The sequence below is a fragment of the Crinia signifera genome, chromosome 5 (genome assembly GCF_055691185.1).
Source record: "Crinia signifera chromosome 5, ASM5569118v1, whole genome shotgun sequence".
NCBI classification, from domain to species: domain Eukaryota; kingdom Metazoa; phylum Chordata; class Amphibia; order Anura; family Myobatrachidae; genus Crinia; species Crinia signifera.
This window is the reverse complement of record NC_139221.1, coordinates 293,218,386-293,238,916: the sequence shown is the minus strand read 5'-3', so window position 1 is coordinate 293,238,916 and position 20,531 is coordinate 293,218,386. Positions and strand designations below refer to the sequence as shown.

Genomic DNA, 20,531 nt, shown 5'->3' with positions numbered 1-20,531 from the left:
AATATCAAATGAAGTAATAAGCAGCGATAACAATATCTGTGACATAAGAGAATATAGAAGCAGAGTATTGAGGAAAGGAGGGGGAAGTCTCCGACTTTTTTAATGAAGATAGGGTGGAGGTATACTATATGGAGCAATCGGATAGACTGAAATGGGTTTGCGCCCTAAAATTATAAGCTGTGTGCAACTTAACAAAATCTTCTTAACTGTGTCATGTAGAGTCACTGCGATACGCTCCATATGATATTGAGACCAGGGGACAATTTTTAAATAATTTTTTATTACATTTTTTGTTTTTTTGCAAACGCAACATGTCAATAGCAACAGATGCAGACGATTACAATGGAAACTATTGTTACAGGAAGCAAAGATGTTCAATCTCTGTCTGAATGAAATCTTACAGTTAGAATGTAGCAAGCTATAAATCCATTGGGTTAGCATACTTGATGGACTGCAGAAGTGGTTTTCTTGGGTAGAGGGTTTACATGGATATGAACTTTACAAGAAATAGAGGGATTATGCTTAATCTCATTTGTGCCGTTGCAGCAAGAAAAAAAACCTGTTGCTCTGTATAGTCAGCCGTGGGTATTTATGGTAATCTGTGGCTTTCCAGAATTGCTCTGCCACAGTTCAAAGGTCATAGAATGTGATTATATCCTTCTGTGATACAGCATTCTGAAACTCTCCAGAGGTTCCACTCCATGTGCGAGCTGACTATACCCACTGAAGGAGCTGGCCAGGTGCCAACAAACACAGCCTAGGCAGAAGTACTTGATAATATGGCTAACGCTAGGGGAAATTATTACACTGCATGGAAAGAAAGAAAAAAAAATTAACCACGCACAGGTTCTGATTCACGTAAAAAAAAAATTCTCATTCCTAAGAACACTTTTGCTAATTTTTAAGTCTACTTGCATGATCTTACCTAAAAAGTTATTCTCTTTTTTTTTTCTAGATTACAGGGATGCAGTGATACTCACTATTTATATTCCAGTATAATACACAGTGATATTTCAGTATTCATTAGGAATGAAGGAATATTACACTCCTCCCAACCTTGTGATTTTCTATATTCACAGAACTCCTTGGTGACTTCTCATCTCTACATCACGGTAGTGAGCACATTATTCTCAATTTGTAATCTAACATTGATACATATGCAACTGTAAAAAAGTCAATAACACACACAAAAAGGATATTTTCATTTATAATGTGTGCAGGTTAAACCCTTTATTAAGCCAGTCTGCTTCATGCTATATATTTGTATATGTTATCTTTAATCACAAAAGATATTTATCATCAGGGGTGTAACTAGATATTTGTAGGCCTCATAGCAAAGGTTTGTAAGGCCCCGCGATGTACCAACAAGTGGTGAGAAATGGTATTACAGTGAAGATGGGCCCCATTCAGCTCTGGGCACCATAGCAGCTGCACCTATTGTAGTTATTACTTCCTTATCATAGATTGGGGCTACTAAGTTCTGCTATTTTGGTTCAAGTAACAAAGGGGCCATCCAAGCTTTCATTACCATCTAATTAGATATTTTACACTGCGTAGGTGACCAGTGTAGTAACTTCGGGAGGCAATGGAACTGATCACCTCTGGGTCCGCTGAGAAGTGGTAAGGAACAGCATGTTCCGCTGTTTAATGCGCCAGGTCATGCTCAGCCAACAAGCTGCCCGGTACTGCCTATGTGAGCCAGCAAGGTCTACTCCTCATGTATTTCTCATCCAATGGATGGTTCTAGCTCAACCCATAATCGAGTGTAGAACTTTCAGAGCCTTTTCTGGTCCAAGGGAAGGTGGCCTATATGTGAGGTAAGAATCTGGTCTAGCTTTGTGAGAGAAACACAGGACGACTTAGAGGGGGTTACAAACATGGCACCACTTATAAACACCAGATGCAACACAGTTCTCTTTTATTTGTAGACTACCAGGGCAGGAGTCGTATAGAACATAGACAGGAGTCCATTTAATTGTGCTCACGGAATGTTCATTGTTTGCCCTGAGGTAAATGCTTTACAGATGGAATCCACATTAATAAAATCCTGATATTTCACCTGCAGATGATATGGTATCATGCCCTGTACATCCATATGGAAACATATTTTCTTTACTCCTTAAGTAACTATTAAATTGTCTTGAGGTTCTTGTCAGTTTTGCTTTTGGACCCCTAGATATTCCATAGTGCAGTGATTTCCTACCTCAGTCCTTAAGGCACACTAACCGTCCAGGATATAGTGATAACCATAACATGTTGGTTTTCTATTGGCACTCCTATCACCTGATAAACTGGTATAAGGGATAAAGTTCTCCTTGCTTTCTTCCTTCTCCTCTCCTCTTTGTCCTCCCAAAGGTATATGAAAACAAAGAAAAGAGGAAAAGAGGGAAAAAAATGGTGTAATACGTTCAAACAAATGGATATCCGTTGATATCCAAATTAGGGATTTCAGTCCTTTCCCTTATGGGTAGTGTTGAAAAAGTTTCTGTATGGGATCACCACAGTGATAAAAACCAGACACTTTATCACTTTGCCGAGCTTAATAAATCACAGTAGCTTACACCAACTAGACATGACTCCTCTTATCAAATCTTATCAAGGTTTCTTTTAAATGACTCCTCCTGGCCCCAAGAAATTATTTTGTATTCAGTATAAACAATTAAAAATCTTATCAAGGTTTTTTAAATGATGACTCCTGGCTCCAAGAAATTATTTTTTATTCAGTATAAACAATAAAAAATACAAGTACCTCATGTGATGGTAAACCGTTTACAAAGGTAAAACTGCATTAAGGTGAAAATGAACCTGGACCCGCTCACCTCAAGCAGCACCTGGACTGTACATGTGGACCTTCTTAAAAACAAACACCAATGTGTTTCGACATAAACAATGTATTTTTTCAAGGTAGATTTCCACCTTAAAAAACAAAGACATTGTTTATGTCGAAACGCGTTGGTGTTTTCCATTCATATTTGAGCAAACTGTTGTGTTTTGTGTAAATTACCAAAATGCATTTGACAGCCGAGAATACACTCTCAAATCAACACGAATGTTAGTACATTTACGCCTTAGTCTTGCTGTTAAATGCAGGTGCACATACTTTCTCAAAATGATGCACACATATACAAGCAGAGGCATATTTAGAATGCTTGATGAGATAATTAGTCCATTATAGTTAATTAATAGAATCAAGTGGAAGCACATAATATTTAATTGGACCAATTATATCACTAAAAGTTATTAATGAACCGAGAAGGGAAGATGATAATTTAAATCAAATGCAACTCTGCCAGGTCATTTTATTCATGGCAGTAATATATAATCTTGAGAAAAATCACATTGTCACAGAAATTGGTAGTTTTTTTAGTAAATAGTCTTTGATGCAAGGGTCACTGTGTTATTGTTTAGCTGTCTATTGCTGCCGATGAGGAGTTCATTTGTGGCTAAATTCACAGGATTCAAAAGCAGAGATGTTGCTTATATCAACAGCCAGTCAGATTTTCCTGCTATTTATCTTGTACATTTTATAAAATGATAGCTTGAATTTAATTGGTCACTGTGGGTAATTCTTCCACTTTTGTAAACCCACACTTTAATAAATTTACCACTATCCTACATTTATTAACATTGCATTTAGAAGCAATCGGTAGTTCTCAATCTCAGTCCTCAGGGAACCCCAACTGTGCAGATTTTCCAGGTCTCCACACAGAATCACAGGTGACATAATTAGCTCCACCTGTGATATTTTAAAATGTGTCAGTGAATAATGAGTGCACCTGCCAGGTGACCTGGAAAACGTGCACTGTTGGGGGTACTGAGGACTGAAGTTGAGAACGGCTGCAATAGATGCTCTTATCTGTGTAGTGCAAGTTGGATAATGAAAGCCAGCATCTGATTAGCTGCTTTGGTTAAGTGTAATGGGGCCTACACATGGGGTGATTTCAGGGCATTTTCTAAGCCAGGAATTTCCAAACTATGGCCCTCCAGCTGTTCTGAAACTTCAAGTCCCATCATGCCTTGCCACAGTTTTGCTATTAGGGAATGCTAAAACTATGGCAAGGCATGATGGGATGTGTAGTTTCGCAACAGCTGGAGTGTCATAGTTTGGACATGTCTGTTCTAAGCGATCTGTCTTTGACTAAATCTAGGCTTAGAAAATGCACCTACATCGCTCAGTGTGTAGGGTCCATAGCAATATGTGGCCACACGCGTCGCTAAGATCCAGCATGCTGGATAAATCTATTTAGATCGCCGGTCAGGTGAGAACACTGGCCTTGACAGATCGCTCGGCACACAGTGCTGACACGACTGTGTGCTGACCGATCTTGCTGAACAATCTACGTGTATAGGCCCCATAACTGTAATTGTCCTGTTTGCGTTATCTTAATTCTGTATATAATTGGTGTTTCTTTCTATGTATGCGTGGTCCATAGGATCGCTCTTTGAAAAAAATGTAGCCATCGGTTAAAGACAGCATTTGTTAACTGAGACAATCTCTGAAAGACTATGCTTAATCTCCTAGCCTGTTTCAAAGTTCCCACAGCCCGCTTTAACGGACGCTTATGTATGCATTAGGTGGGGCTGCAGCAGTAACCTCTGATATTTGCTACGTTACCCTATTGGTAAAATAGTCCAGATACTAAAAAAAAAAAAATTTCAAAATTTACAAATTGACACAAAAATATGTTCCTATTAATCTTTTGCTTGCCGACTTTTTTTTTTACCATGTTGACCTTTATTCATGTTCACATTTTATGGTTGGACTAATTACTGTTGGCCCTATGATCCACACTGAAATGCTATACAATTATCTGCCCAATGTAAAAGTGCATTGCAGCCACTGACCTTAATATCGGTCTCCTGGATAGGCTGAAATGGTCTTTCCTGTCCCAAAGATTCGGTAATTAGTTGGCCGGGTATGCGCTGCCATTGCTGACTGACCGACATCTCCCATATTCCTTCACTGGGGTGGAATAGGGAAACGTTTCCTCCCCTTTGAAGGAATGCAGATATTGTGGCCATACACAGTGAATTACCTCACAGTACCTGATTCAATGTTTGGTACTTTGCGCATGTGCTGCACTTGTGTTGGTATTTTCTTTTTGAACATGTATTAACAACATAATATTGTGTTTAGAATAGTTACCTCATATGTGTGTATACGTGTGCCTCCTACCTCAGCAATCACACTCATTTCTAGAGATTTATCAGGCCGGTATCCTATTAGCAGCAGTAATTTATCCCGGAGGTGTTATCGTCTGAAAACAAGAAATGTTTCGGCCAAAATAAACAGAATATAATTGGATAGACCGATAATGACCATTGAGCTAAAATCATGATAATAGCCATATTTACCGAAATTTAAAAAGTAGCGCATCTAATTTGAAGACACCTCTATGTCATAATGTTAGTTCAGACAACAAATGATATGATCCAGGGGCATTATAAGAACTTTGTGCGCCCCATAGCAACATATTGAAGGGGCCCCTACCCAAGAATTCTTGAGCAGAACCTCTCTGCTGCAGTTATTCATTGTATGCCCCATAATAGTGCCCTTGTCCATTTTTATGAACAGGTTGAGTATCCCTTATCCGAAATGCTCGGGACCACAAGCATTTTGGATAAGGGATTTTTTCAGATTTTGGAATATTTTTTTCCCCATACTTACCTGGTCCCCTGCTGGTGCCCCGAAGGTCCCCCCGACTTCCATGGTGTTCCACGGCGGCCTTCAGGATCCTGTTCAGCAGCAACTCCGGTCCCAGGGGTGCATTGCACGAGTGGGGGGACCCCTAAAAAACACCAAAATATTCTGAAAAACCTCAGTTTTCGGAATATTTTGGTTTTTGGAATACACTGATAAGGGAGACCCGACCTGTATTGCCTTAACTTATTTCATGAACCATTGTTGTTCTGTAGTTTACATGATGTCATATTAGAGGGCTGCCAGTATACATTGTGCCACACAATACACCCAGTTCATTTTATGACATACTGTACAGTGTCCCCAGTTCATATTATGCCACATTACAGTGTCCCCTGTTCATACTATCCCACCTTAGAGTGCCTTCCAGTTCTTATTATGCCACAATGTAGTGCCTTCATTTCATATTGTGCTACATTACTTACTACGTAACATTACAATGAGGAGATCAGATTATGCCGCATTACAGTGGCCTCCAGTTCATATTGTGCCACATTACTTACAACATAACAATGGGGTAACCAGGGCCGGTGCTAGGGTGTCCGGTGCCCTCCTGCAAACCATAAATTTTGCGCCCTTTCACATTGCCATTGCAACAAGTTGCAGCCCGATAGTGGGAGCATATGCAACTTGCGATCCTATGGAGGATCTCGGGTGCATGTACATGTATGCATACACCATCTCAGTGATGTGTCCGCAAAATGTTGCAGGCACTAAAGGTACCCATACACACTGTGAGAATCACATACGTTATGTGCTAGATCGCATCGCACGGCATGCATGCAATGTGTGTGCGATGCGATCCGAAAGCAGTACAAAAAGTATGTGCAGCACTTACTTTTTGTACTGTGCGATGCACGCAGGAGCGCACATCGCATCGCACGCTGCTATTGCACGGTGTATGGCCACCTTTAGGCACATAACCCAGCCCATTATTTAAAAAGTTTCTAAATTAATATAAAAAAGTCTACAATTATTAAAAAAAATGTTATAAACATGTATAATAAAAGACTCACTGTTCTTGTGCAGTCCCTCCTCTTCTATCTGCATAGGCAGGACGCTGAGGACGCCATTACACCCCTCTCGTGACTGAGGGGTAAAGGAGGGTAGAGAAGGAGGAGATGGAAGAAGAGGGGAGGAGATAGAGGGGGCGGAGTGTTGAGGACTGGCAGTGGCACTGGAACAGCACACTGAGAAGAGGGAAGGAAGGGGAGGCGGCACTGCTGCCTGTTCGTCATTTGATTGACAGCTGACAGACGCGGGGAGCAATGGGTAGGGGGTGGATCCGGACCTGACATGTCATCCACGCATTCACAGACAGCGCTTCATGCCTCAGCGCAAGTGTCTGTGAGGAAGAGGAGGCAGGTCGCAGGAGGAGGACAGTGTGTGGGCGGTGCAGGGAGCTGCTCAGCCTCTCCATACTGCTGCCCGCTGTCAGACAGGCACTGCAGGCGGCATGCAGGAGGCAGTGACAGTGAGGGCTGAGGCAGCTTTAGCAGAGCAGGGAGGGAGACAGCGCCTTTTCAGCATGGCGCCTCCATGCTTTGCAGGAGCTGCAGTGTTGGTAGCGCCGGCCCTGGGGGTAACATTGCAATGAGGAGATCAGATTATGCAACATTACAGTGGCCCCTTACATTTACTTCACACTCCTCTCACTGAACATCTCACACAATTCAGGCCAGGCAATGGATCAGGCAAAATTGTGTATCAGGGAAATTGTTACGCAACTTAATAACCATAGCAATGGCAACCGTTGCATTCACTACAGTTACACACGTGGTTTGCCCCCAAATGCATAGGTGACCGCGACTCTTAAAATTTTTTGACGCAGATTAATTTCTGGTTCTGTAGATTAACAATTTAACTTCAGATGCTGTCTGAGAACTAGAACAATGTGACAACTTTGTTGATATATATATATATAATTGAATGCAAATGAGCGGACCACAGAATGTACTACTTATACAGCTAAAATGTCACTTTAGAAGTTTATATAAAGACACAACTCTTGTATATTTGTTGTTATTATTTTGTTATGTGTTTCCTATGTATTGAGAGCAGTTTAGTATTCAGGGCTGATAGCTGTGACTCTTACCAGCTCATCACTGTGACAGGATGTCACCCCAGGTGCTGCAGAAATCTTGTACACAGTGTACGTATGAAATGCAAAACAGGATAGGAACAGAAACCACAGTTTTGAAAGCTCATCTCGCAGCTCAGACTTTACTTTTGTGATTTGTTGCAATATTCTCTTACCAATAATTGAGCCTATTATCAGCGCCTGCCATGCACAGAATGATTCACAGTCTGTATAGCTTTACATTTGCTTGGTTTGAAAGCAGATATTTAGGCTTTGTTTCTGTTCTTTATTACATATCTAAATGCACATTGCCTAGATTTTTATATGGAGTAAAGTAGATCTTGTGTCCTCACACAAGTAGCCTCAATACAATTTTACATGGCTCTCTGTACATAGAAATAAAGCTATAATGCGCACAAATCTACATAGGGAAGCATCTTTGCATAGAACACAGATGCATTTTTTTAAGAAAATCTCTAAATGAGGTTCAAAAGTAATTTTTTGCCACCATTCAAATTTCAGCATGACCGTCTTTTCTTCAAGGCCCTGTAACTGTTACGATGGGTACCACGTTCTTCCAATCACAAGGCAGTTGGAGGGGATTTCCACTTACTATTACGTCGCATAGTAGAGCACCAGAGAGTGAGTGCTGCACAGAGGTGGATCTATTCCTCATGGGGCCCTAGACGAGATACCACTTTGGGGCCCTCCTTCTACCAAACTATCCATAGCACTATATTTTGCTGCTGATTGCAGCCAGCATTGTATAGCAGTACCATGGAGCTTGCTCCGTCTACCAATAAATGCTCATCTGTTGAACATGGACATTGCATACAAATTTGAATCAAGTCACATTTAGTCTGTCTAACCCTCCCCTGTAGATTGTAAGCTCTCACGAGCAGGGCCCTCTCTCCTCATGTGCCTTTCTTAGAATATATAAGACTCTGCCACCCTGATAATTGCTTCAGTGTCCTGTCCGCTGATGCAACTATCCATATTTACCATGTATTTGTCCTAAATTGTCTTGTTCTGTAATTAGTTATCTGTTTTTGCTCATTTGTGTATTGTTAGGCGCTGCAGAATCTTTGTGGCAACATATAAATAAACGTTATTAATAATTTATAGTTAACTGACTTCCCACATTACAAACATTGTTTATTCTATCAAAGAACATCAAATAGACTTTTTAGCAGGTCTATTTGATGTCACGTCCTTAGTAGTCCCGCAATGCTCCTCTGGGAACATTTTGGATGACCAGGACATCTTTATGGGGCCCATTTGGACCTGCTAGGCCCTAAGCAGATGCCTAGGTTGCCTTGTGGAAAATCTGCCTCTGGTGCTTCATACACTTGACACTGGTGAATAGGTAGTACACTGGAGGGAGGGATAAGGGTCAGCCCAGTGCTTTGCAGTGCTAGTCGTACCTATCTATTACTCATACCCCTTTTCCACTAGCCTAAATATCCTGGGTTTTTGCACGGGAGCGCTCAAAACCCAGGATTTTAGGCAGGTGGAAACGCTCCCTGTAGAAATAACCCAGGTCGTGAAACCCGGCTTTTCTATCCAGGTAGCGATCAGGGTTGAACACGTGTTCAACCTGGGTCACTGTGTAGTGTAAATGGGTAACTGGGGTCGATGCGAGCCGGGTCCCGTTCACTCCAGTGCAAAAGCCAGCGCTGGGAAATGCTCTCAGCGCCACCCCGACCCCACCTCCCAGTGACATCACCCGTCCCGGCATTAAGCTGGGGGGGACTCTAGTGTGAATGGTTTTGCAAGCCGGGTCGCACCCAGGTTGTAGCCGGGTACAAAATCCCAGGTGCGACCCAGCTTGCAGATGGAAAAGGGTATTAGTCACATCCTGTCCTGAACAGAATTCCTCTAAAGTTTGGCCAGTAGTTCCACTTGCTTCCAACAGATGGCAGTGTTTCAGAGCCGCACAGACACTAGACACATATACATAGATGATCCTGAACACAGTTAAGAACTTCTGTGGCAATGACTGCTGGTCCTCCTGACGATCTGTAGCGTTTCCATGTTGTTGCAGTACATCAGCATTACGACTTCGGGATCCCTATACAGAGATGGGGACAAGCCTTCTCCATTCACTTTCTTTTTTTCATGCTGAGTGATCTCATCTCATATTTAGACTGCAGTTTCCTGGTCATAAAATGATGACATTATAAAATGTCTCTATGACCTTGGTTTAATATATGACCCGTTAATAAAATTGATTGAAAATCTAAAGCATTCATTCCTTCAAAATGCCTTTTTTTTTTTTTTTTTTTAGACAGATGTTTTTATACAACAAATTGTGGCTCTTTTTTAAATTAATTTAAACATTGAAAAGTTCCTCAGAACTATAATAATGAACAAAGAGAAATGTTTTACTTGTTTATTGTTCAGTTATTAGAAACACATGGTTGTTTCCCAGAGCCTCTTTGCTTGGTCTGCAATATGCCAAAAACATTACTGCAAATTCATTGAAAAAAAAAAAAAGTATTTCAAAGCCGCTAATTGAGACATGGTTCATAACCATTCCGTCAGATATTGAAGCTTTATTCTTCTCCATGAGAATATTTAAACCTATATCACGCACAATTTACGTTTGTTGTAAAACAACAAAAATTAAAAAGTAGATAAATCTAGAATGTGCCCAGAAAAGTGGACTGCAAAAAATAAAGATTATAATATGTCTTTTCTTTAGTCAAATTTCACTAATCTACCTGATCCCTATCTTTGGAATCCCAACATTCTGATTATGCTCTGGTTTATATAATGGTTGTTTCCTATGCAAGGTGTTTAAATTGTTTTTGTTTTATTTTATTCTTGTGCTGGGTTAAGCCATTCTATTCATTTGAAAGATGAACAAGAATCTATAAACATATATTTCATTACTAGATCTGCAATCTAAGGGGTCAATTTACAAAAGGTTCTAAAAATGAAATGATGTTGCCCATAGCAACCAATGAGATTATGTCTATCATTTTCTAGGATGCAATAGAGAAATGGCAGATTGATTATTCAACCATTTAGCTTTGTTTAAGATTTGGTAAAAAAACAGCCGAAAAACAAATATGGCAGTCTGATTTCTATCATAAAGTTCCACAATTTACCAAGTTCTTCGAGTAATTTACCTATAATGTAGCAGCTAGCTAAAATATCTAATATAGGAAACCGCGCAAAGAGAAAATGCTAAAGCTCGACCATTATTTTTATAATTTGCCCATTACTAACCTTTCAAAGTGGACAGTCCATCTGGTGTGTAAACCTATCATATGCAGCTAACTCACTTCAGTGACTCAAATGACTTCACCTTTGAGATAATTAGACTACATTTTAACTGAGGCCCTAGAGCAATTTGCAAGTAGTCTTTGGAGGATAACACAGAATGTGCTTAGATTAAATGATTCTTCATTTTTTTTTTTTTTTTTTAAAGGGAAGCTCAAATCTCCGAGCATCTCCAGCATCGTGGTGGGGAATTTGAATTATTGAGTTACTACAATGACTAGAAAAATTATACAAACAGTTTGTGAAATAGAATATCTTGGTGATTGTTTTTGTTCATTAACTTTTTTTGTCAAAACAATGAAACCTAAGGCTGATTTTCTCAATGACTAAAAACGGGGGAAACCTTTTGAGGTCTGTCCAGATGCACTTGCAAGATTGAATGGAAACTAAAAGTAGCATTAACCAATATTTGTAAATGAAGTTTATAAAATATGTATTATAGATTTTACTGCAAAAAAAACTTAACATACTCCTACAGACGCTAAACACTACTTTAGATGCATATAAAAAGTAACACCTCTTTTTTTTTCATATGATATTTAATTGATAATATGTAATTTTAGAAAGTACATATTCCTGTTAACAGAATTCATTGTGAACATTATGTTTAAGAGCAAAATTGCACTAAATGATAAAAAACAATCACAAATATTCTTTGATTGTTGAGCTAAATATCAAAATTCATTGGTCAACTATGGTTTGGTGCAAATCTGCACCTGAAAGTGCAGATTTTTCTGCCATAAACTCAGACCAAGAAATATTTTGTCATCTTCCAAAATAATGGTTTTATCTAAAACAAAAATATAATTGCATTTAACCAGTAAGAGTTCTCTATAGTGGTTAAAATGATAATTACGTTCTTTTGTGTGTTCCAATGTAAAACCGTAGTTATTAAACCATTTTTTCCAGATCTTTGACACAATAAACATGACATATACTATCTATCTATCTCTCTCTATCTCTCTCTCACTCTCTCTCTCTCTCTCTCTCTCTCTCTCTCTCTCTCTCTCTCTCTCTCTCTCTCTCTCTCTCTCTCTCTGTATGTGTGTATATATAGATGTAGATCTAGAGAGTGAGATGTGTGTGTGTGTGTGTGTGTGTATATATATATATGTATTTGTATGTCTGTGTATATGTATATTTTTTATCTACAGCTATTGTTTTACTGCTAGATTTTATATTGTATATTTTAAATTATATAATATATTAATCTGGAAAGAAAATGACACCTAGAACTCAAACAACTGTAGTAACTGTAGTAAATGGTAGTAAATACAGTTTGAAATGTGTGTGTATATGTATGTAGTAGGTTTGAATGTGTGTGTGTGTGTATATGTATGTATGTATGTATGTATATATATATATATATATATATATATATATATATATATATATATAATCTCATTATAAATTGTTTACCATTTAAGCTTGTCGTTTACCTAGACATATCTTCTAGTATGTGTATACTATAAGAGTTATATTTTTTCTGTAATTTAGACTATAATAGGCCAGTTTTAGGTTTGCTCCAATGCTTTGTACTTGCTAGCTATCCATGCATATAATGGCAGTCTATTGGTGAGCGAGGCACAGCCTGGGCTTAAACAGCTGACATCTGCTTACTTTTTCTCCAAAAGAATAACAAGCTATTGCAGCCTAATCTACCTCAAATGTGTACACGTAAATGGGGTCTAACTATTGACCGGTGTTCCTTTCAGCCCCAGATTGGTCCACATGGCTGCAGGAACTGGGAGGGCTGATTTGAAATGCAGATATGCAGACAGCAAAGTCCAGCCTGCCCTCTTCTCCTTTGGTGTGTCTGTCATAGTGAAAAATGGCTTGCACCAGGGTCAGTCACCCGTACTTACTTAATTACCTCTTGTTGGACCTCCAGAACTGTCACAAGCTGTGGTGGATGCAGGAGCTGTTCCCCTCCTAGTGCTGTGTATCCAGGAGCCAGAGATCGCTTTGAAAAGGATTGCAGCTTCAGCCTTGAGTGATCTATCAAAGCATTCTCCGGAGCTGGCTCAGACAGTTGTGGACGCAGGGGCAATTGCCCACTTAGCCCAGATGATTCTCAATCCAGATGCTAAACTAAAGGTACTTTATTTTCTTTCTTACTTTATTTCTTCTTGGTCTACATTTGAAAACAACACATTGAAATGTTTATTGCTTTTTCTTTGAATTTTATAAATGTAGGAAAAAATTAACGTGACCCACATTCACCATTATTATTATTTTGCAAACGATTTAACAGTTGCATCGTTAAACTGTATAGAAAACTGGACAAGGCTCGTAGCTTTCACTCTGCAATTAGGACTGAATGTCTAATAACTCCCAAACATTATGTGACTACAGCTTTTCCTGGAAGGACCTTTATGCGGCTCCAGGAGAAATATTCCTTCGTTACTTGGATATGGCTTCTTGCTTCGCCTCCTTTGCCCACAGAAGCAACTGCTTTCCTCATTTGTCATGAATTGTTTGCCTTAGACAGTTGCTTTTGGTGGAGATGCAACGACTAGTACAAAGCCACCAAAGGAATTCACATTCCCATTCATTTTGGCTTTATATGTTCTGCAACCACTTGTCCCCTCATTTCAGTATGTAAGCAGTGTATTTAGTTTGCGACCTGCTGCTTTTTTTGTATTTATTGTTTTTAAGCTCAGAGGTAGATAAGCTGTGTTTTATTAGCTGCCGTGGAACTACAGTTCCCCACATGGCCTACAGCGCATGCTGCATCTTGCAGTTCTACAGCAGCCAACAAGCAACAGGTTACCTCAACTGATTAATCTATTCGCACTACAAATGCAAATGACTATACTATTTCCTATCTTTACATCCTGTGGCATATAGAGGTCATTTGTGGGAATACACCACAGCGATAGTTTATGTTGCTTTAATAGATATGAGCTTAAAAGGGGGCATCGATTTTATATATTTATTTATATCGCTCTCACATTCTCCACTTGCATTTCTCCCGGTTCGTTTTTCTGCTGCGACTGAAAGTGAATGCTATTATGTCACTCTGTTGTCAGACAGGTCTATAGAAAACTATCAATCATGCTGTCAGACTATTGGTGTAATGTGAGAATGTATAGGAAATCTAATATTACGGACAATACACTAACAAATGCAGCCTCCAAACTTGGAAATATGGAAGATTAGAACACGTTGTTTGGTAGTAGAATGATTGGTAAAACTAGGGGGAGATTTATCAAAGCGTAGAGATAGATAGATTAAGGGGTGGTATCGAATCTCGGCCAATATTTCCGTCAGGTGGAACTATTGTCTGTTTTCGACGAGAATAGGTTGAGGGCATCTAGCAGTTCAATACTGTTACATGTATTACCATTTTATTCTATCCATTAATGTGTACAGTATCTGTCACCTTTCCTCTGATTCGCTAGGAAATTGACATTACAGAGCTAATGAGGTCGCTAAGCTATTGCTGATTTTTCTGTGTCATATCTCAACAACTTTGCTGGTTCTTAGTAGCAAAATGGTTATCTCCGCTATGTTCAATCGATGTTCCGTTAAATGCTTCGCCGTACATAACAGAGCTTTATATAGTAACTATGGCATGGTTTATGTTAAGCAGGGGTGGCCAAACCTGTCCTCAAGATCTACCAACAGTTCATGTTTTTCAGGCAACCTATGGATCTATAGTAGGAATGAATGCAGCAGGTTTGAAAATGTGACAGTTAGTAATGACTACAGCTGTGCACCAGCTAGGTGATTTGGAAAATGTCGACCGTTGGTAGATCTCGAGGACCGGTTCAGCCACCCCATATACTGGCTAACCTAACATGCAGCAGTCACTAATACAGGTTATCATCCCCAATCTGCCGCTAATGGCGGATAGAAGTATGAAAGCTTACTGACCAAATATGCTTAAATGGTGTGTTGTAAGTAAAAGTGTGCTGCATATTACTATGTAACAGAACAGGACATGACCCACAGCGTTTTCTCTATGTCACAGCGACAAGTGCTTTCTGCGCTAAGTCAGATTGCAAAACATTCAGTGGATTTAGCAGAAATGGTGGTAGAAGCCGAAATCTTCCCCGTCGTCCTGACATGCCTGAAGGACCCCGACGAATACGTAAAGAAAAATTCAGCCACTCTAATCCGCGAAATTGCAAGACACACACCAGAGGTAATGTTTTCAAAATAGCAACGTGCGGTGCTAATATATGATTACACATGGATTAATAGCAGCACTCAGAGCTAGATTGGTGGGTTGAGAGAGCAAACTGCAAATTAAAATTATACTTTTAATCCTCTTGTGTTCGAGCCATCATCAGATGAATTAGCGTGCGGCATATTTAAATCCTTTCTTTTGTTGGTGGCCACAGTAATGTGACTCAGCAGGACTCCTATGGGTTGTGGTGAAATGACCTGTTGCCCTCAAGGGTTGCTGCTAAACTAATATCTATTGATGACTGTGCAATCCTAAAACACCAAGTATTGTGGCTATCCTTAAAAAAAACAAAAAAACACACTCATACATTTTGTTAAAAGAAAATCCTGCCACTGCTAGACAAGTTTTCTAGGTTTATTTTCTGCATGTGATGGTGCTTATTGGAAACGTCAATTATATAGGCTATGAGCATTATTCAATATCCGCTGCTCTACTCAAATTGATATAAAGACGTAACAGAAGATTCAGATCTGAGAGATGTCAGAACAATTTGAAACATCATTTTAATACCCCTCCCCCTCCCATTATTTTCAAGGCTTTTGACAGGGATTCCACACCAACTGGCATTAATCGGTGTGTCATATGTTGTCAGAAGGTGTTAATGCTGCAGTGAACCAGCTCAAATCTAATTGTGGGATCTTGCAGATGCATAAAAATCTGTTGCATCGTATGCCGTCGGGGGCATATGTTGTTACTGTTTCAAAGAGGAATCTTAAGGAAAGTTCTCATACCCGTCAATTTATGCAGTGTCCTCCCCCCCCCCCCCCCCCCTTCCCAATTTTTTTTTTATAATTGTGGACCATTGTGGATTATTGTTATTTACGAACAATTTTTTTATACAACGCAGCATATTCCGTTGCGCTTTACAATAGGAGACCACTATAAAACAAACTCTTTTTACAGGCAGTCAAAGGTATGAGGGCCCTGCTCGCAAGCTTAAGGTGCGTACACACGCACAGATTTTTCTCTGATCTATCTGGTGGGAACAAAAACCTGGAAATGTATGGGAGCATATGACAATCAAAAAATTGTTCCTAAACACTTGAAAACAGACAGTGATCAGTCAGACAAATTGTTGTAATCATTCTGATATAACAAATTTATCAAAGCAGATATACTTTTTTCTCTTTTCCTGCATTTGGGTGGAAATTTTTGATTGTCATATGCTCCCATACATTTCCAGGTTTTTGTTCCCACCAGATAGATCAGACAGAAAAAATCTGTACGCACCTTCACGGAATATAGGGAGGCCCACAAGCCTACTAATAATATTATTTTAACCCTTGGAATGCCAAGCGAAGTTGTCAAAATTGGTGTGAAAATTGCCAAGCAAACATTTTTATTCATCATAATGACCTGTAATATTTACCTTATATAGGAAATATAATCTTTTGTACACATAATTTTTTATTTTTATTTATATAACAAATGTGAGCGACGCTGGTGTGTGTGTGTGTGTGTGTGTGTGTGTGTGTGTGTGTGTATGTATGTATGTATATGTATATATATATATATATATATATATATATATATATATATATATATATATATATATATATATATATATATATATATATATATATATATTAGTGTTCATTCTAGCACCCGCTAACTTTGAAAACCCATGCAGTTCCTCTTCCCTGCCTGGGGTGTCACTGTCTGCTGTGGTGTTTCTAGCACAGGTCTGGTTTCAATATCAGTGCTGATATACAGACCACACTGTGCTAGAAACACTACAGCAGACAGCAACACCCCAGGCAGGGAAGAGGAACTGCATGGGTTTTCAAATATGGCGTGTGCTAGAATGAACACTACATATATAGTTGAGTGTGTGCGTGTGTAGTTGTGTTAATTAGTGTGAGTGTATGATTTTGAGTTTTGTATGTACAGTATATACTGTATGTGTTTATATATTATTATTTAGCAGAAAGTTTTATGTGGTGTATACATTCATTGCATTTAGATATTTTCACAGGTTGTTCTATAAATATAAGACTTATTTAGATCTTGTATATTCTCTTTAATTGCTCTCCCTGACACCAGCGTGAAGAAAGACTTTCATGGATATCATTCCTTGCAGTAGTCCATTGTTTCAGCCTATATAACAGGCATTCAATGGATATTTAATTATTTCATTAATTGATAAATGTTTCCAAAAAGCATATTTTGTTTTTCTCCGATTTCATCTGAATATGTTCTATTTCCAGCTGTCTCAGCTCATAGTGAATGCAGGAGGAGTGGCTGCTGTCATAGACTGCATTGGGAACTGCAAGGGGAATGTGAGACTTCCAGGGATCATGATGCTTGGTTATGTGGCTGCTCATTCTGAGAACCTGGCAATGGCTGTCATCATCTCCAAGGTCAGTCACCACGTTCCTTGCTGAAATCACATGTCATTATTACTCCTATAGGGCCCACAATGCTCTCCAGAGAATGTTTAGTCATTTACATCTCTCACTGCATATTTCCTCTATATCTTTGTGGTTTCATTTTGCCAGAAGACAAAAAAAACTACCGTTATATTTACAAAGTATGGCGGAAACTACAAGGAAATATAAACTCCTGACCAAGGCACAACCTGTATAGAGCACATACAAACTCCACACAGGTAGTGCCTTAGTCAGAATTTGAAACATACTCCTGGGAGAGAGCAGCCCAATTGGCTCACCTCGGGATGGGGCTCTGCAAAAGAGGTTGGAGATGCTGATCATGGCCATGCACCCGCTATTCAATGCCCACATCACTGAAATTAAAACGCGGGGGCGGAGGGGTCAAGGATGACTCAATTATCCTCTTGGTGTGAGCAGTTGTAAGGGTAAGTTCGGGAGAGCTGTTGGTGCAGGCAAGTTGTGGAAGACTTGAACTTTTACGGGTGGCAGGGAGTATCAGCCGAATATGAATTAAAATGTTCCAGTGCTGCGAGGTGGTAATGCTATCCACTACACCACTGTGCTGTGATCTATCCACTAAAACTGGAAGAACTCTCCATGTAACAGAATCTGACTTCTTATTTCTATGTTGTATTTGAAGCTGAGCCATAGGTACAGGCAGAACTTGAACTCTGTGGCATTCAGAGAACAGGAAGCTGGTAATTACCAGACATATCCTTATGTGATATACATTCTGACTGCAAATGGTATATCACTTTGCTGCAGTTTAGGATTAGATGAACCTAATAACTCCCTGTGATTTGTGTTATCCGTTGTTTTAAAATAGTGATCAATTTCTTCAATCCTTTCAGATGTAAATTAAAGTGAAAAATGAAAGATATATTCTGGTTATTCTTTATTATCTCCCCCATGTGGCAGAGGCCATTACGTATTTTTGTGTTTGATCGACATTACATGTTCAGTGCAACCTTTGGGGCAGATGTATTAAGCTTTAACAAGAGATAAATCCAAGGGTGATAAGGAGATATAAACGTCCAGCCAATCACCTGCTAACTGCCATGTTACCGGCTGTGTTTGAAAAAAGTCAGTAAGGAGCTGATTGGCTGGACGTTTATCTCTCCTGATCACTCTTGCATTTATCGCTTGTTAAGGCTTAATACATCTGCCCCATTATTAGTTACAGTGTGGTCTTAAGCCTAAACTAAGAAGATAAAATATCAACCAATTGGTCCCTAACTGGGATTTTAAAAAACACAGACTGATACATGGCATTTAGTAGCTGAGTGGGTCGTACCATATCTCTCTTTAATGCGTAGTAAATAGACCCCTTTATATACATGTGTGTGTGTGTGTGTTTCTAAAATAAACCATATTTAGCTCTCCTGCTGCTGTGGAATTGCAAGTCCCAGCAGGCCCTGGCAGCTGTAGGTTACCTGCCTCCCACAGCAAACTTTCTGTTTCTGGTTTAGGTATAATTCTTTAAAATGCCCTTTGAAAGTATTTAATTTTATTACCCTGTGCATCTTTTCATGCATACTTGGAATGTCTGCTATTGACATCTAGGTGGAATATGAATCATGGGGCATGAGTTGAGTAGAACTATGGTGTGCTGTCTGCAATTGATATTTGGCCTGATTCAGCTTTGATCACATGTGATAAGTGCAGCAGCTCATTATATGTGATCCTTGAGCAATGCAAATGCAGGAGGAGGTACATACCACCCCCTGCCTACCGCCCCCTGCCGCATCAAACTGTGCAATCACAGTTTAGAAAAACATTGTGACCATCGGTCGCGGCGTCCCTCTGCAACTACAGCCTGAGTAAGACCCACCTTACTCAGGATGCCTGTCGCAGCCCGCCTTGCGAGGCCAAGTCAACTTCGGCTTGCAACACAGACCTTGGCCTGGCTTCTTCCGTTCACGAAAACACAAGCCTTCCCTCCTTGCGAATGCCTCTACCTGTCAAGGCAGAGGCGTCCGGAGTTCTAGGCAGAGTCGCAGGGAATAGATGCTGTGTGTCTAAGGACTGAGACAGGGGGCATAGCCAGCAGCTCACAGAGTGCTGCTCGTGCCTACAACTGGGATTAAAATAAAGTGTGGCCTTGCGATTGTTGAAACTACTCACCATTTCCGGGGGCCCCATCACACAATTTTAAAATGTTGGGAGGTATGCATAATCCAGGTTGGATCGCTTATGCCAGGCATGTCCAAACTATGGCCCTTCATCACGCCTTGCCACAGTTTTGCTATTAGGTATTGCTAAAATTATGCTGGGATGTGTAGTTTCACAACAGCTGGAGGGCCACAGTTGGACATGCCTGGCTTATGCAGTCTGACCTGAATTAGCCCCATCATGTTGCAGTGTATATATATATATAAGAGTTCGTTTGGATGCCGGCACTCCGTTGCTGACAAGCAGTGAACGTCCGGTGCCCTCCTCGGGAATTACCCACAGTGTAGTGGGCTTGATACAAGGTGACCAGGGTGGCGGCACTCACGGACGGATGAAGAAACGACACAGAGTCGAAATAGTGATCAACGTTTCAAAGCTTCAATGGCTTTTTCGTCAGGATAAATGTGCAATACAAAAAACATACCTTATATACTGTGCATCACCCTTGTGCTCGAATGGAGGACGTCGCTGCAGACGTGGAGACGTCTCAGGTAGTGACGTCATGTGAACGTACCCATCACCATGGTGACAATGTATTAACAACGGAAGCCTGGAGGTAAAATGTTAGGAATAATAAATATAAATATATGCAATTACAATTTCGTGCAAACTATAAGTAATGTGCAATCAAGTGTATTAATAAGACAATTATAAAAAGACAATTATTAAAAAAAGGGGGGGAGCAATGGACAGAAGTACATCGGG

At 39.8% G+C, this 20,531-nt stretch overlaps 1 protein-coding gene across 1 annotated transcript in view; it reads left to right on the top strand.

The window, feature by feature from the left end:
- The window catches only part of SPAG6 (sperm associated antigen 6), a 141,313-nt gene that overhangs the window by 83,530 nt on the left and 37,252 nt on the right, over nucleotides 1-20,531 (top strand). Inside the window, exons 5-7 of the mRNA XM_083189289.1 lie at nucleotides 12,961-13,166; nucleotides 15,046-15,219; nucleotides 17,472-17,624. Of these exons, the coding sequence (XP_083045415.1) occupies nucleotides 12,961-13,166; nucleotides 15,046-15,219; nucleotides 17,472-17,624 (533 nt within the window). The remainder of the gene's footprint in view (nucleotides 1-12,960; nucleotides 13,167-15,045; nucleotides 15,220-17,471; nucleotides 17,625-20,531) is intronic.